A 16,484-nucleotide genomic window follows, 5' to 3' on the forward strand; every position below is an offset into this window, starting at 1 on the left:
CCAGAAAGGATGCGCCCGAAACCAACCTGGAGAACACCTGGCAGCGGCGGCAGCGGCGGCTGGGATGCGGCGTTTGCTGCCGCCGCCAGGGCTGGGGTCGAGCTGCGGGTGTTGAAGGACCTGTCTGTCTGGCACGGCGCAGCACTGCAGCTGGCGGCGGTCGGTGGCAGAGGGTGGCAGCAGTAAGGCGCTGGAGTGGGCGGTCAAGGAGCTGTGGTGTCAGGGCGCCGAGGGCCGGGGCCCTGGGTTGCGCGTGAGTTGTTACCATGAGCGTGCGCGTGCGGGACGGCTTTTGCCAATGAACCATGCGGGTCGAATACTGTGCCACAACCTGGCCGCTCTCAATTTCCTGCCCCAAGCTGAGCCACTCCTCACCGGCCTCCATCTCTCATGCCACCATATCTCCCGCCTCCACGCCTCGCCTGCCTACAGCCGCTGTCTGCTTCCGCCTGTTGGTCCATCGCCCTGTGCTCCGGCCGCAACCTGGCGGCACTCGACTGGCTGCGCACCCGCGGCCTGGCGCTACGCCGCCTCGCTCGGCCACGCTGGCGGCCTGCTGTCAGCAACCCTGTCCACGCAGCAGAAGCAGCCGCAGCAACAGGGGCATGGCAGTGGCGCCTGCAACATCATTAACGCGCTGCGCTACTGGGTGGAACAACATGAGCTGCCACTGCCAACTGCTGCGGCTGTGCCGCCGCTGCCACAGCCCGGCACATCGCACGCAGCGGATCTGCGGATGGCACCAGCAGCTGCATCCTGCCGCTGCTGACGGAGGTCCTGCAGCAGCGTGTGCCCGCAGATCTGCGAGACCCCCTCCGTAATCAAGATCCACAAGAAGGGTGGTTCGCTTCGGGCCCTGGTGTGCGAGGCGCCCGTAGAAGCCTGCGCGCCCCTCATCGTGGCGAATGGTGTCACCGCAGCGGCTGCGGCGGCTGGCGGCAGCACGCAGTGGCGCAAGCCGTGGGACTCGCCGCCTGCAATGGCGGGTTTGGAAGGGGCTTCAACACCTGCATCAGGGCGGAGGGGGCGGGACAGGGGGGTGGGGGAGACGTGGGCGGCGTGGGGAGGCCACATGGAACGCGCCGAAACCGTGTCAGGGTCCAAGCATTGTAACCTGGGTTCAACTCGGAGACATGAGGTATATTCAAGTAACTTACAAGTTGTCTTCACATACAGGGTTTCCGATGATGTTATCTCGTTGGTGGGCAACCCTTGTCCTTGACATCTTAAAGATACATCTTCCTGAACAGGCGCTTGCTTAGGACTGCACTAGGAAGCCACTGATGCTGCACACCCAACAAGCAGGGCACAGCTAAATACATTTAAGAATGCGGCTTGAAACACTCGCTTTCTGCTGCTAGAATGTGGAGCAGGCGTCATTCGATTCTAGTTCTCCTAATTTGTGTCTTCTCGCGATCGATTTACATCAATGCGCTGGGCGTGGCTGCACAAGTTGCGGGCGTCAAGGCGCCGGAAGACGCCCACGCTAGCGTTTCTGCGCTAGGGAGGAAATTGGTATCACAAGTTACTACTCTAACTGGAGTGGGGGTCGCTACAGGGGTTGCTCGCGAAGCCGATGACACGCCTCAAGTCACACCTGCGAGTCTACACAGCGCACATCGGGTTCTTGCAGCAGAAACAACTCCACCAGCAATTGTGCCCATATACTTCACAGCCACGGTCAGCTCGACGCCGCCGCTGGCCCCGGCGGACCCCCGGCTAGAAGCAGTCCATGGCCTGCTCGCTAACGCAACGCTGGCGCAGACGGTCTATGCAGCGGTGAGTGGAGGTGAACGAGGTGGTAGGCAGGCCGTGGCAGGGGTGGGCTTTCCCGGGCCGAGACACGGTGGCCACTGGGTGGGGGACGAACCAGTATGTTCGGAGGCTGACACGCGCCGCGCGACAAGCGATTTGCTTCCCCCCCGCACTCACCAACCCGCCTGACGTGCAGGTGTCCTCGCGCCGGGTGCGGGTGCGGGTTGCGGTGGGCTCTGGTGGCTTCATTCGCGACTGCTCCGACGCCTCGCTGTCCGCCTACAAGGCGCGGCTGGGCAGCCTGCTGGCGCTGAGCACCGTGGACGTACTGGTGTTGTGTGTGGTGCAGGGCGGCGGCGGTGGCGGCAGCAGCAACAGCACACAGGTGTGTGTGTGTGTGTGTGTGTGTGTGTGTGTGTGTGTGTGTGTGTGTGTGTGTGTGTGTGTGTGTGTGGTGGGGGGGGGGTTAACTCTGAACCAATGGGGGGGCATTTGGGTGAGCAGGATTGCAGGAAGAGCGGGAGGGGGCTCTGGGGTGGCGGCTCCAGGCTGGAAACTGGTGGCGGAGGTTGGCATGGTTGGTGGTGCGGGGCGGCCGAGGGAGCATGGGAAAGGGGTGAGGTACAAGCCTGTGCCACACAGGCGCTGGCGAGGGTTACGTTAGGCGGTTGAGCGGGTGGAAGCAGGAAGGGCGAGGGAATGTTGGTGAAGCCTGTCCTCCTGCATACGACAGCATCGACTTGAAAGACCGCATGGCCGTGAGTGCGTGTTGCGGCACGGGAAGAACCTTAAACATTCAGGGTAACCCACGAGACATTGTGGTGTGAGGGCTTCGGCTCACAACGGTGTGTCTGTACTTCTCCATGTGTCGCAGGCTCCGCGGCCGCCGGCCTGCAGTGCCCTGTCCGCCGCCCTGGTGCTGGACACCACCCTGCGCCTGGCGCCCACAGCCAACGTCACAGCCATGCAGGTGGGGGCGCGGCCGCGATGGGCGTGTTGGAAGTGCTGGATTGTGTGAATGATCGTGATTGTTGTCTCAATGATGCATGATGAATCAAAAACGGGGTACGGTAATGGGGGCAACCGGCCGACGGGCTCCAGACCGTACGTGCGGGCGACATTTGGCAATTCTCCAACAAATTCTCTGCTCGCCGCAGTATCGCTTGGCCGCGCTGCCCGGCACCGACACCACCCTGCGCGGCATGTGTGTTCCCAGCCCAGCCTACATGGCGCCCGCCGGTGGGTAGCTGGGCAGCCAGCAGTAGCCGATGTGATGTGCACCTGCACGGCCTGCTTTGGACCGAGTCCGCTGGCCGGGCCTGCCTGGCCTGGGTGCCGGCATACTGGCGGCATGATGTCATGTGCTGGGGGCGGGTGGCTGGTTGTCCGACAGGCTGGGTAAGTGCTTGCCGCGAACGCTCACGCTAATGCACACTCTACTGCCTGCTGCCTGCACTCCGCTCCTGCGCGCAGGCGCCTCGCTGGATGTCGTGCTGTCTATGCCCGACCCCACACGCCTCTACGCGGCCGCCGCAACAGCGGCCGCCGCCAGCCCGCCGCCCATGCCGCTCGCCGCCTCCGGCTTGACGCCGCCGCCCCCTCCGGCGGCTGCTCTGGGCAACACCAGCAACATCGACAATGGCAGCGGCGATGCCGCAGCCTTCCTGTCCCGTGTGGTCGAGGCGCTGACGTCAGACCTGCAGTTGGCGATTGCGTTGGGCGTGGGGGTGCCGTTGGAGCAAGTGCAGGTAGTGCCGGGCACGTTGCAGATGCGCCTGCCGCCCTCGCCGCCGCCGTCGCCGCCGTTGCCGCCGCCATTGCCGCCGCTGCCCTCGCCCTCTGCGTTGCCGGTGGTGGTCGTTCGCGACCCCAACACGGTCGGCACGTTTGAGAGCAGTAGGCAGTGGAGCATACCCATCATCATCTCACTCAGCGTTGCGGCCGGGCTGGTGGGTGCGATTGGGGGCCCCCACCGGGCGGAGGGGTGCGGTGCAAGGCCGGAGGAAGGGCAAAGCGTGCGGCAGGCGTGGCGGGCTGTGCCCTTCAGGAAGACTCGCGCTCATGGCAGAGACATGGCTGGGCAAAGGGGCTCCGCAGGGGCGGCCAGGGGCTGATGTAGTTGTTGTTGTGAACGCCGTTGCTGTGTTGTGCCCGACCACCTAACCTGCACACACGCACGCAGGTGGCGCTGTTAATGATTGTGGCGTACGTCCGCTCCAAACGCAAGCGCGACAGCAGCCGAATGGTGAGCGCACGGCACCGCGGCCCTGCCCTGCGTGCGCCTGGGGATGTGAGCCTTGCGATTGCTGGGAGCTGAATGGGTGCTCTTTCAGTCTTGCTCGCTCGTACCGTACTACTGCCTCGCGCGCAGCCCATGGTCTCCTGGCTTGGAGTCCTGAATGCCTGAATGCCCAAGCACATGCATGCCGAGCTCGGGCTTAACCACAGCCCCATCAATCCCGCCTCTCTCCTACCCATCCAGCTGCACCGCGCCAAGTCCTCCGCCCGGGCGGTGCACTTCAACGACGATGAAGTTATGGACACCACCGCACCCGGGGCCGGGCCGGCCGGGCCCAAGGACGAGGAGGTGGCCAGGCAGATGTCACTGGCGGCGCCGGAGATGGCAGCCATGGGGCTGGGGCTAGCAGGCGTCAGCTTCAGCGGCGTCAGCAAGAGCGGCGTTAGCATGAGCGCACGCAGCCTAACAGGCGGCGCCGCCGCCGGCACCACCGGGGACGCGGCGCCGGCTGGGCGGCGGTCGTTCAAGAAGGTACTGAGCAAGGTGATGGGCCGGGAGGTGCCGTCGGATGAAGAGTCAGGCATCGGCGCGGCGGCTGCGGCGGTGGACGAGGACCGGAGGCTGCCGCCTGTGTCCCGCGTCCGCAGTGCCGTTCAGCAGGACATGCTCAAGCGAGCCGCCCTGCGCAGGCTGCTAGAGGAAAACAAGGCTGCGGCAGGCGGGGGCGGCCACGGCGCGGTTGACAGGTCAGCTGCGTCCGCAGCGGTGGTAGGCACACGTGCAGGCGCAGGCGCAGGCGTGGGTGCCTGGCCTTCCCTAGCTGCGGTGACAACGAAGGCGCCGCGCTCGCAGCCCAGCGGGCACAAGGGCGCGGCGCTGGCGCTGGCAAACGACAACGGCAGTGCGGGCGGCGGCGGGCCAAGCGACGACGCGAGCTCGGGTTCAGGCGATGATTATGTCGGAGGCCTTACGGACTCAGACCAGCAGGGCGATATGGGTGCGGCGGCAGCAGCCGCCGCGTTGTTGCAGCGGCGCTCCGTGACCACCGCCGGCGTCCTCAGCGGCGGCTCTGCCAGCGGCAGCGGCCGGCCTCGCAGCGCGATGCTGCGGAGCGGCGCCGGCAACGGCACCGGCAGCGGCCGGAACATCAACGTCAGCTTTGCGCAGGAAGTGGCCGTGGAAGACGCACGCGCGGCGCGATCTGTTAGCCATGCGGGCCGCACGGCGCCAGTGGCGCACCATGCGGCGATGGGGCCCGCGGCGGTGGTTCACGAGGGAGCTGCTGGCGGTCGGGTGGGCGGGCTGCTGGCGCGCATGTTCAGCCGCAAGTCCAAGAGCGGGGCACCAGAAGACGAGGAAGGCGGCGGGCACTCGTCGCGTGCACTGATGCGGGTGAGTGTTGTCTTAATGTGCTTACACGTGCCGGGGCCTGCACAAGCGACGCCGCGGGCGCAGGGGCTTTCTGGTGGAGGGTACACTTTGGGACGATTCAGTCCAGTCAGGGTTTAGTTTACATTATTGTACCTGTGACTGTCCTCTGACCCGCACATTGAACTGCACTGTCCAACACACAGAGCCCCAGCCGCGTCGGCACCATTGTTTCCACCCGCGACGGCGACGAGCTCGCCGCGGCGGCGGCCGCCGTTGGTGATGATGGCGAAGACGGCGACGACAGTGACGACGGCGCAGCTCTGCCCGAGCGCGGCGGGCCTGATTTCGCAATGCCCGCCAGCGCGGGTGCTGCTGCAGCGGCCGCTGCAGCCGGCGGCAGCGGCGCCACCTCACCTGTGGCGTCGTACCGGTCCCTGGGCGGCGCCTCAGCACGATCCATGGGTGGCATCTCGGCGCGGCGGGTAGACAGCTACAAGAGCGTGGTGCAGGTGCGTGCCCGGCTGCCTGCCGGTGTGGTGAAGGCAGCGGACGGGGTCGCCCGAATTCACTTAACTTACGTGTGTCCGACCAGACACGCAGGAGGGGTTTGCCGTCCATGCACAGCGTTCGCAGGTTGCCCCGGGACTGGCCGGCATGTATGGTTATTATATATCGGGGATGTGTGCGCGTTGTGGCCCTATGTACTTGACTGCACAAGTGCGAGGAGAACCCGTCGGCAACGCGATTGCCCCATGTGAGTATGTTACAAGCCGCAATTCGTGTATCTTCACTCGCAGGACGAGACGGGCCAGGGGATTATGGTCTACGAGCAGCGCCGGCCGCCACGCGGCCACCGAAGCCACACGGACATGGGGCTCGCGGGCACTGGAGTGGCAGGCGCCGCCGCGGCGGCTGTGGCGGCTGCGCTGCAGGGGCGCATGTCCGGGGACCCCGACCGCGCGCGGATGCAGGCGCAGGCGCGGGAGCGGGAGCGGGAGCAGATGTCGCCCGATGTGTTGTCGCGGCCAGCCCAGGGGCCCACCGCCTCGCCACCGACAAAGCCGGAGCCCCAAAAGGTGAGCCGTGTGTGTGTGTGTGTGTGTGTGTGTGTGTGTGTGTGTGTGTGTGTGTGTGTGTGTGTGTGTGTGTGTGTGTGTGTGTGTGTGTGTGTGTGTGCCAAAGGATACCACCCTACGTTTGGGAACACCATTGTTATCGTTACAGTTTAAGTGCACATGAAGCATGGGAGGTATCATTGCAAGCCGGGGGGGGGCGAGATGGTTACGCATCAGACTCCTCGGCCCTCCTTTTCCCACACAGCGTACTTGCCGCACTCAGCAGCCAGCAGGCATTCTCTCTAGGCCCGCTGGTTTGTTGTCAGTCGTCATGGCACGCACCACTCCGTCCTACCACCACCGCAGTGCAAATGTCCGAACTGAGCCAGCAGCCAGCTGCAGCCTGTGTGCCGCTTCACTCCTTGCTGCGTATCAGGGCCCTCCTCAACACAGTCTGTAACCCATGGTCTACTTGCCATTCGGACAGTCGAATACGGCTCCAAAACGCCTCTTCCCCTCTCCGTCATGGCAATGGAGCTCAATTGCGCAACCTCTCTTAACGCATGTCCGCTCACATCCTTTGCTCTCTCTCGCTCCGCGTCTCGGCCCTCATGCAGCGCAACACCATTGCCGGCTTCTTGTTCAGCCCCTTCCGCTCCAGCGGCACTGCTTCCATTCCGTCGCCCGGCGCGGCCGCCACCGCCGCTATCCTCGCGTCGACGCGGCCGCCGGCACCCAGCCCGCTGCGCCGCTCAATTACTGCCGCGTCAACCGAAGATCCCAACGACCCTAATGGCGTCGCCAGCTCCACCAGCCCCTTCGACTCCAAGTCTCACGGCTACGGCGGTCCCAGCCGCCAGGGAACCAGCAACAGCAACAGCCAGCCGAGCGACCGGCTGTCTCCGCCGCCAGTGCCACCGCGCCGCGCCGCCGCGCTCAGTGGACGCGAGCCTCTCCGCTCGCCGCAGCGCAGCGGCGGCAGCGGCAGCGGCATGGCGGGTGGCGGGGCCGGGTACTCGCTGCGGCGTCAGCTGCTGTCCAGCAACAGTGAGGTGATGGCGGCAGAGGGGCTGCTGCCTGTGATGCCGCCGGCGCACATGGTGCCGGCGTCGTTGGACTACGACGAGGAAGATATCCGGGTGGAGGCCGCGCCGCGGTGAGGACCTGCGCTACCGGGCTTGCTTAGGGCGTGAAGAAGGCGTGCTGGGGCCGGCTTGACTGCCGCCTGATTTTCTGCTGACGACCCCTCCCTTATTCCAAAACAGTTTTTGCTTACACATATTACCAACCCCATTGAATCATGCCATCATCCCTCATCCGCCCTCTCCCGCCGATTCGCAGCGGCTTGGGTAACTTGCTCGCCAGCGCGCCCTCCTTCCGGGCCGCGCGCACCAACAGCCGCACCGGCGAGGCAGCCCTGTCCTCCAGTGGCACGGCCGCAGGCGCCGCCGCCGCCGCCATGATGGCCAGCAGCCCACAACTGGGCGGTGGCGGCAACTCGCGACCCGCCTCCCGAGCCGGCAGCATCACCAATCCGGGCGTGACGGGCGGCGCGCCCGGGGGCGTTCCTCGTGCTGTAGGCCGCCGGGCATCGCAGGTGCTGGGCGTCGAGGAGGGCGGCATTGCCCGCCCCGCCAGCGCCAGCATGGGCGGGGGCCGGCCGCCGTCGCGCCCGGCGTCGCCGCTGCCCTCTGACGGCGGCTGGAACCAGGTCAAGGAGCAATCGGTCAGCGGTGGCAGTGGAGGCGGCGGCACCGGTAACCGGCACCAGCCGCCGAAGCGGCGCGGCAGCAGGTTTGCGTCCGGCACGCAGAGCTCACTCATGTCGCCGTCGCCGAGGTCGCGCGAGGATGAGTGGCCGGCAGCGGTGGCCAGCGGCAGTGGTGGTGGCGGCGGCGTCAGCAGCGGCGCCGGCAGCCCAAATGTGGTAGGCGTGGCGCGCATGATGACGTTGACGACGGTCGGCGAGGAGACGGGCGCCAGCGGCCGCCTCAGCGGCTTCGTGGGCGTCGGCGCCGCCATGCCATCGGCTGGAGTGGGGTCAGATGTGGACGCGGAGATGCTTGCGCTGGGCATGCGGGAGGTGCCTGGTGACCTGTCGCTGGGGCCCGGCAGTAGCACACGCACCACTGGCCAGCTCAAGGGGATGGCGGCCATGTCGCTTCAGTCCGACGGCCGCCTGGCCTCCGGCGGCGGCGGGGCATGGGGCACGAGCTCCGCTTCTGGCGGCCACTATGGCGTCATGGCGGCGGCTGCGCTGGCGTCGGACGGCGCTGGCGTGGCACGGCCGCTGGGTGGCCTGCGCCAGTCCGTCATCCCCAGCCTCTCGGCCGCTGGCGGGGGAGGCAGCCGCAGCTTTAGCGGGAAGCCGCCGCTGCCGCGCTCCAGTGCGGCCGGTCAGCGTGTGGGCTGGGCGCCGGGCGTTGCCGGCGACGACGGTAGCCGCGGCGGCAGCCCCGCCCGCAGTGTGGCCAGCCCACGTGACCAGGCGGTGGCCTCGTCGACAGGGCTGATGGGCGCTGGTGGCCGTGCCGGCGGCGGCGGCGTGCGCAATGGCGTTCGCTTTTCCGGCGGCTTGAATAGCATGGATGACGACGGCGGTAGCAGTGATGGCGGCGCGCGCTGGGCTGCGCTGAAGGATAGCGTCAATGAAACGCTGGCAGCAGCGGGCAGCGAGCTGGGTGGAGGCGGCGATGCGGCGCAGCCGGCGGGCCGCACCTGGCGACGCAGTGTCACGGCGTTCTCGCAGCGCACCCGCGCCAGCGCTGCCGGCAATCTCCAGGCTAGCGCCGGCACTGAGGCGGGTCACGACGGCGACGGGGGCGGCGACGGGGAAGCGGCCGCGTCGGCGCTCCGCGCTTGGACAACTCGACGGGCGCTGTCCATACGGCAGCACGCCGGCACCGACAGCGGCTTCGCGAGTCTAGCCACCGGGCCGCGGGACGAGCCGCCAGCAGCCGCGGCAGGCGGTGGAGGTGGAGAAAGGCTGAAGTTGGACGGACTGCTGGCGGCCGGTAGCGGCGGTAGTGGCAGCGGCGGCGGCGCGGAACCGGCGGCGGCGCGGAAGGGCGCATGGAGGATGCATGAAAACGGGCTGTGGGATACAGCACCAAGTGACAAGAGTATCCCGCCCCTGGGAAAGAAATAAGGCCTATGTCGTGCGCGTCGGCTGGCTGTTGAACTACCGTACGGTCAAACGACATGGCATTACATTGCACTGCATAAGTTGAGGGAGGGGCCACCGCCCGCCCTTCTCTACCTGCGCACTGACGTTTCTGCTCAAGCTTCCACGTTTGGGCTGCCAAGTTGGCTTGCCCCTTCCCCCCGAAGGGGGAGGGGCAATAGCCATTGCGGTCGCATCGAGCTCGCCGCGGGGGGCCCTCCCGGTTATGCCAGTAACCGGGAAAGTGCACCTGGCAGGCCCCGTTGCTCCAGCCAAAATGCTTGTTAAATTTAAGAAGCTGCTCACTGTATTTGTGGCGACGCATAACTTTGCAAAAACGAGTGAATTGGTGTAACGCACAAGTACCGATGCAGTGTTAGAGTTCAAGCGCAGTGTATGTTAAGTTATTTGTAAAATTTAGCGAGCAGGCGCCCGGCGGTAGACGACGGAATCGGAGGCGTCATAGGATCCGGCCCTCCGACACTTACATGCTCGCGCAAAATACAGCGCCCCACTGATCTGATAAGCGCGTCTCATTCTTCATGCGCGATAATGGCTGGTACTATGCTCATGGCCCGCAGCGGAGCAGCCAGTCGCATACTCCCGCGAGTCCCACGGCTGTGCCCCGATCCTCACGCCACTCTCGCCCCCCTTCCGCCCGCCGTGTCCCGCCCCCCCCCCCCCGCGATAGGCGCGCCGTGCTGATCAGATCAGCGCTAATACCATAACTACATAACTACTGAATGCGAGATCATGGATGTGCCAATGCGTTGGTCTTCCTAGAGAATCGCTGTACATACCCCCCTGCACCACCCCTCATTGGCTTGGGCTGGTGACTGCGCCCCCCCCTCCCCTCTCTTGCACCGCGGGCGGGGCGCCTGAGGGGGGAGGGGCAAGCCGGGGTACTGCGTAGCGGTAGGGGTTTGTGATAAATGACGGGTTGTTATGGGGATAAATGCATGTGCCTCATCATATTGCAAACCATCCACGGGGCTGGGAATGGCGGCGTGCAACGACGTGCACGGCCACTCGGTGTCCCCATTCAATTGCATTGCTAGATGTGGGACGCACAGGCGGCACCGGTACCATGAGTTGCTTTCATGCTGGGCTGCGGTCGCACTGGTTGTTACGGCTCAGCTCAGGGCGTCACATATACCGTATGACGGCACTGATGCTGCACGGGAGCTGCAATTCCTCCCCTGGTGAGCTGCGTGGCGGAACGACACTGAACAAGTGCTGGCGCATAGGTGTCGTGTGTCCTCCAGGCCGCGGCCACTGTGTGCCGTGCGCGCCACCGCGGATGCCTTGACCCCAGCCCTCGCATACGGGACCGTGACCGTGGCGCACACAGGTGTCATGACTTGGCGCGTGACCGTGCGTATCGTGTGACTGGGTGGTTCGGGTGTGGTTCTGGCGTGTGGGAAGAAGGGAACGTGCCCGAGGCTGGTTGGCCCGACACGGTGTATTGCATGGGAGGCCGGAGTACGGGTGACGATAAAGGTCGCGTTTGAGCGCGGCTAGAGCCGTCCGCCCGTCCCTCATTCCGATCCTAGGCGTATACCGTAGTCTTTGACCGTTCAATGTGAGGGACCCGTCCTAGTGGACGTAACACTCAGAGGCAACAATATGTAAGGCAGAACGTGATCGTCTGGCGCCGCCCTCTCACTCCTACGCATACGCTCCAGGCCGCCTACACCGTAGCCAACACGGCCATTGAAGAGGCTGACAGAACAGATCTGAAAACATCGAGTCGCCATCAGGCACGCTGAACGTGCAGTGTCCTATCATAGGGCGCGACACAGGGGCATCACCGTCATTGGCAGAAGTACTGCACCGTGGATCCACAGCGTTGTGTGCTCACCACGGCGCAGGCCGGTGATAGGTGATACCACAACGCTAACCAACGAGAGATGTCTCAGGACTCAGGATCGCAGAGGCGAGGGACGAGCGGGCACGTCCTGCGGTGCTTACCCACGGTCGGGGCCGTAGAAGGCCTCATTGCTGGCCTTGCTCCACCAGCCAGCCTTCGCACTGCAAGGAGCAGATGCGAGCACCCGATTTCGTAGCCCGCCCTGTTGACACACGCGAAACCCTATCCCCCAACACCTAACACTCTAGCTGGGCAGTTGCCCAAGCCCCCGCGTTCAGGCTGCAGCTGCTGAGCTGCTGCCCGTGTGCTGCCGGCGTGCCCAGCACCATGGCCCACGGGAGCACACCCTGCGCTCCGTCCAGACTGGCGCCTCGGTGTCGCGCTTGCACTGCAGAGCATTCAAACCTTCACAACCCGCGCAAGAAGGCCCAGCGGGGCCTTGAGCCGCGCGGTAATCGCGACATGTCGCGATGTTCGTGCAAGCACACCCGCAGTTTGGCGACTTGCTGCAATCAATCGAAACATTAGATTGTACTCATGCGCTAGGAGATGCCGAGGCAGTGATTTGCGCGCCAACGCAATGGATACGCGCTGCATGAGGCTCGTGCACGACAGATCCCCGCGACTCGCTTGCGGACTTCAGGCGCGCGCGCTCCAGCATACTCTGTGCCCTGTCCAACTCACCGAGTACCGTGTATACGTATATCTGCAAATATGATGCTGTCTCGCACCGTCGTCAACGTTCAGGTGAGTCGCGCCATCGCCGGGACCGTGCGCAGTGCGTCGACAGCCACCGCCTGAGTCAGCGCGGCAATGGTGCAAGTGCTACATGCACATGTGACTTACGCGCGGGAGATGTCCAAAAGACCAGCTCTAGTCGTTGCCTCGCCCCGTCATCTGACCTTTTTGGTTTGCTTTTCGCGGGCATGCGCCAGCTGCGTGATCCACGCTCATGGCGCTCGCAAGTTTAAGACAAGAGCGAGCTACATCACCCATGGCCGTTCTCGCATATGCTTGCCTTCCAACATCGCGCCCTCCGCTTCGGTCGCTGTCGACGCTGGCCTGCTACAGGCCAAGCTCACCAAGAAGGGTGGTGCGCCCAAGAAGGCCGCTCCCGCCTCGGCCCAGAAGAAGACCATCCGGTGCGTGGAAGCGTAGTTGCGAGGCCCAGGTCGAATGTGCCGGGGCACATGGATATCCGGAGCGCGCGCTTCCCCGCCGCTTCTACCCGCCCGCATGTGTTAGCATTGCTGGTTTGCGTCGCTTGCGACCAGCCTATCATGGAACATGGGCTTAAGCATGCAAGCGCGGCTTCATGCGAGTCGCTCCTGATCCGACAACAACTCCGAGACGTGTCTCTAACCTTCACTTCTTAACCATTACGCTCGCATTGCCTCCCTGCAGTGAGAAGGCTGGCTGGTGGAGCAACGGCGGCAATGAGAAGCTGTCGGCTTTCTACGGCCCTGACCGTGGGTAAGCACCGCAGCACGTGCCCGCTCGTCCTTCTTCGTCTACGCAACCCGCGGCCTCTCGCTCGCGCATGACCATGGTTTCTGCATTTCCCTAATCGCGCCGTTGCTCTGTACATTTGTTCCTGCCTGCAGTCTGTGGCTGGGCCCCCTGAGCGGCACCACTCCCGCCTACCTGACTGGCGAGTTCCCCGGCGACTACGGCTGGGACTCCGCCGGTCTGTCGGCTGACCCCGAGACCTTCAAGCGCTACCGCGAGCTGGAGCTGATCCACGCCCGCTGGGCTATGCTGGGCGCTCTGGGCTGCATCACCCCCGAGCTGCTGGCCAAGAACGGTGCGTGATTTGCGTCCCGAACGGCGAACTGGCAGCCACTGGGTATTCCCCTGCACAACTTTTCCATGCACTCCGCCCTCCTCCCAAAAGCCGCTTTATTAAGGTCTCTTTCACTTCCTGTGTCGGTCCACAGGCACCCCCATCGTTGAGCCCGTGTGGTTCAAGGCTGGTGCTCAGATCTTCGCCGAGGGCGGCCTGGACTACCTGGGCAACCCCGGCCTGGTGCACGCCCAGTCCATCCTGGCCACCCTGGCGGTGCAGGTCATTCTGATGGGCGCTATTGAGGGCTACCGCGTCAACGGCGGCCCCGCTGGCGAGGGCCTGGTGAGTGCTTGCGGCAAAAGGGTTGGTGATGTGTGATGGGGCTGCGTATGTACACGCTGCTGTGCATAATTTAGGTCATGGAATGATATAGCTTGTTGCTAACCTGAATGCTTTCGTAACCCCAACAGGACAAGCTGCACCCCGGCGGCCAGTTCTTCGACCCCCTGGGCCTGGCTGAGGACCCCGATGCTTTCGCTGAGCTGAAGGTGAAGGAGATCAAGAACGGCCGCCTGGCCATGTTCTCCATGTTCGGCTTCTTCGTCCAGGCCATCGTGACCGGCAAGGGCCCCCTGGCCAACCTGGACGAGCACCTGGCGTCTCCCTTCACCTCCAACGCCTTCACCTACGCCCAGAAGTTCACCCCTCAGTAATGCCCCTTCACTTGGCTGGCAGCTGTTGATGGCGCGTTTGCTGATGGCAAATTATTTGGGTCAGAAGTGGTGTAGACGTGGCGTGGCCAGTTTAGTGCTACATGTCTACCGTGTATGACCCGCGTTTTCTTTCCATCTCCCCTTCCCACCCATCATTGTTATTCGGGACACACCGAACAAAAGCCCTCCACATGCTCCTGAGGCTGTGAACGCCTCAGGTACCTAAGTGCGCTTGCTTGCCCCTAACTTGCAGCGGGCACGTGTATGATCTTGTGTCTTTTGTTTGGTATGGTTTTTGTTTGTACACGTACATACCGTGGACCGAGTGTGTGTGCAAAGGGAGCAGTTCGCAAGTTTGCGTGGCGAGAGGCAACCGAGAAGAGAATCAACCCCCCCGCTTGCATGGTGTCAAAGTGTGCTTCCTAAGGGTCTGGTATTGGGCCTCGTGCACACTGTAACCATGCCCCCATCTCTCTTCGGCCGCGCTCCTCGTCCATTGGAGAGAGGGAGGGATGGAAGGTTCACCTCGATGACAGGTCAGGACGTGTTGGCCATTCTTCACACAGATTCCAGTCATCCCCTCGTTCGACCCTTACCTAATTAGCATGGGGTTGGCAGGCCTGGCTGCGCGAACTCACGGAACGTCGCCATCAGGAAAGAGCGGAGGGTTGTCATGCATCGGCACGTAAGATACCGCAGTTATTGAGCAGTGTTGCGGAACTAATGCGTACGTAGACCAGAGCGGAAGTTATTCCGCCTGCGCGGTGCCTTGACGTGCAGCATACAACCCATCCACAGTCCGCGCGCTCGCGCACTGCCGTCGCAAATTGTTTGCTATGTGCTGGGGTCTGGGATTCTGGGAATCAGCTGCCCCCTACGGGAATTCCCCAACCTGCCTTAACCCTGTCCCATCGCACACCCACAGTCACAACCACGGGAAGCATGAATCCTCAGTCACAGCCTCCCTTATCCAATCCGAACGGGTCCGGACCAAAGCTGACCCGTGCGACACAGCAGGACACACTGACACAGCTTCCCCGTTCCTTGGCAGCCTTGCAGCCTGGCTCCTGCTGCTCGATGCTGTCTTCCAAATGAACTGCATGGCGCTTTAGCTGGGGGCCGACCAACAATGCGTGTGCGCACCTCCCCGGGTTGTTCGGTCATAGGAGGCGTAAGCAGTCACAGCGTTGCGTTACATGAGTGGGCTCCCACTCTTCTTGGACCCCGCCATCACCTACTCTCGTCTAGTCAGACGAGAGTAGGTCTAATGCTACCACTCCACCAGGAGCCATGGCACACACTGGCCGCACTGAAAACCCTTGAATGCCTACCTTTCTCATCGTGCAAAACACACACAGTAGTTGTTGGCCCTTCGCCCCCCTGCCCGCCCCGTCCCCTTAGTCCCGTCTAGAACCAAATCTACAGCCTACATAAGCTGATAAGCTGAACCGGCGCCCTTAGTAGCGCTCCGCGAGGCGCTCCTGGTGCATTTCGTGCTCGGTATACCTGTCGTCAAAGGTTCAGGGATGTCCATAGTTGATGCATAATACGAATTTGATAGCGAGTAGCCAGTTCTGATGCATGCGGCCTCAGGCTGGCACGTTGCGGGACCGGTGCCATCGACACGAGCAGGCGCCGTGAAGATAGCTGCGGAGCACTTACCCCTTAATGCCAAAGAATAGTACGCCAAAGGTCGCAAGGCCCACACCCTTCTGCAAAGCGGAACGAGAGGAAAATCAGGTCGGTGATTTCGGCGACCGCTCGCAACAGCGGCGCATACCTCCTTGAAGAAGCGCAGGAAAGTCTTAGGAGCGTTCGTGAACGTCTGACGAATCACATCCTGCTGGTAAGGGCTCAGCTGGTAAAGGATTTCACGCAGGGGGATGTTCTGACGAGGAGCCATCTTGAGGGCAGCGAAATGGGGTCTACGAGCGCACGTATTGTGTATGCTAGGGCAAGTTGAGCGGTGCGGCACAAGTTGCATGGTGGCTGCATGGCATGTCCCCCACGAAGCCCTGTGACTGTCACCCCTGCCCCACCACGCCCCACCCCAGTTGCCCCCGGCGCGTGGCGACCTCCCTACCTCTCCCAGCGCTCTACCGTAGCAGCGTGAGTCGACACTTCACTCGCGGGCGCTTCCTTGAGTTGAACGGCGGCTGCAACTGTGTCTCGCCGGAATGCTCCGGAATTTGGAGCCTTGGAGCAAGCCTTGGAGGCGCGTCGTTCAGTGCAACGTGCGAGTATTGCTCCGCACAACTCGCAGGCCCATAGTGTAGCTAATCAGCGTGGGCTCGAGTTCGCTGACTGCCTGTCCAGCTCTCCAGGCTGAGGCACTGCAAGCGGTGCTGCTCGTTGATGGTCAATTCCTGCCTCGCCCGAAGTGCTTGCTACACGTGGCGGCGTATTGCCCATACCCTTGACTGTAGAGGAGGATTGCAGCCTGCGGGTGAGCTGCAAAGGAGGATTGCAGCCTGCGGGTGAGTTGCACGGTGCCGGGGCAGGGCGAACGCGGACTTGCAGGCACGCATCGGA

At 63.7% G+C, this 16,484-nt stretch overlaps 3 protein-coding genes across 3 annotated transcripts; 2 read left to right on the forward strand and 1 right to left on the reverse strand.

Moving 5' to 3' along the window:
- The first annotated feature begins 1,152 nt into the window (after positions 1–1,152).
- Positions 1,153–11,227, forward strand: CHLRE_03g156850v5 (uncharacterized protein). Its single transcript, XM_043060615.1, has 11 exons — positions 1,153–1,779; positions 1,952–2,140; positions 2,630–2,725; positions 2,913–2,994; positions 3,229–3,704; positions 3,938–4,000; positions 4,238–5,386; positions 5,569–5,874; positions 6,163–6,441; positions 7,038–7,576; positions 7,762–11,227. The coding sequence occupies exons 1-11, from the start codon at positions 1,363–1,365 to the stop codon at positions 9,566–9,568; spliced, it is 5,403 nt and encodes a 1,800-aa protein (XP_042925744.1). The 5' UTR covers positions 1,153–1,362; the 3' UTR covers positions 9,569–11,227.
- Positions 11,228–12,131: 904 nt separating this feature from the next.
- CHLRE_03g156900v5 (uncharacterized protein) lies at positions 12,132–14,422 on the forward strand. The gene is made up of 6 exons (XM_001697474.2): positions 12,132–12,200; positions 12,525–12,595; positions 12,858–12,926; positions 13,058–13,257; positions 13,391–13,581; positions 13,710–14,422. Exons 1-6 carry the CDS (start codon positions 12,168–12,170, stop codon positions 13,950–13,952), a joined length of 807 nt encoding a protein of 268 aa, XP_001697526.1. The 5' UTR covers positions 12,132–12,167; the 3' UTR covers positions 13,953–14,422.
- Positions 14,423–15,132: 710 nt separating this feature from the next.
- Positions 15,133–15,902, reverse strand: CHLRE_03g156950v5 (uncharacterized protein). Its single transcript, XM_001697399.2, has 3 exons — positions 15,733–15,902; positions 15,615–15,664; positions 15,133–15,458 (listed from the first exon to the last, which is right to left on the reverse strand). The coding sequence occupies exons 1-3, from the start codon at positions 15,853–15,855 to the stop codon at positions 15,410–15,412; spliced, it is 222 nt and encodes a 73-aa protein (XP_001697451.1). The 5' UTR covers positions 15,856–15,902; the 3' UTR covers positions 15,133–15,409.
- Between the last annotated feature and the right edge of the window lie 582 nt (positions 15,903–16,484).

Source organism: Chlamydomonas reinhardtii, chromosome 3 (assembly GCF_000002595.2).
Source record: "Chlamydomonas reinhardtii strain CC-503 cw92 mt+ chromosome 3, whole genome shotgun sequence".
Taxonomy (NCBI): Eukaryota; Viridiplantae; Chlorophyta; class Chlorophyceae; order Chlamydomonadales; family Chlamydomonadaceae; genus Chlamydomonas; species Chlamydomonas reinhardtii.

Excerpts from the sequence above, each read along its gene's own strand:
- CHLRE_03g156850v5 (XM_043060615.1), top strand. The coding sequence starts at position 1,363 with ATGTGGAGCAGGCGTCATTCGATTCTAGTTCTCCTAATTTGTGTCTTC. Across the intron at positions 4,001-4,237 it reads AGCGCGACAGCAGCCGAATG|CTGCACCGCGCCAAGTCCTC; the intron begins GTGAGCGCACGG and ends CTACCCATCCAG. Across the intron at positions 6,442-7,037 it reads CAAAGCCGGAGCCCCAAAAG|CGCAACACCATTGCCGGCTT; the intron begins GTGAGCCGTGTG and ends GCCCTCATGCAG.
- CHLRE_03g156900v5 (XM_001697474.2), top strand. The coding sequence starts at position 12,168 with ATGATGCTGTCTCGCACCGTCGTCAACGTTCAG. Across the intron at positions 12,201-12,524 it reads GCACCGTCGTCAACGTTCAG|GCCAAGCTCACCAAGAAGGG; the intron begins GTGAGTCGCGCC and ends GGCCTGCTACAG. Across the intron at positions 12,596-12,857 it reads GCCCAGAAGAAGACCATCCG|TGAGAAGGCTGGCTGGTGGA; the intron begins GTGCGTGGAAGC and ends GCCTCCCTGCAG.
- CHLRE_03g156950v5 (XM_001697399.2), bottom strand. The coding sequence starts at position 15,855 with ATGGCTCCTCGTCAGAACATCCCCCTGCGTGAAATCCTTTACCAGCTG. Across the intron at positions 15,665-15,732 it reads TCCTGCGCTTCTTCAAGGAG|AAGGGTGTGGGCCTTGCGAC; the intron begins GTATGCGCCGCT and ends TCCGCTTTGCAG. Across the intron at positions 15,459-15,614 it reads CTATTCTTTGGCATTAAGGG|GTATACCGAGCACGAAATGC; the intron begins GTAAGTGCTCCG and ends CTTTGACGACAG.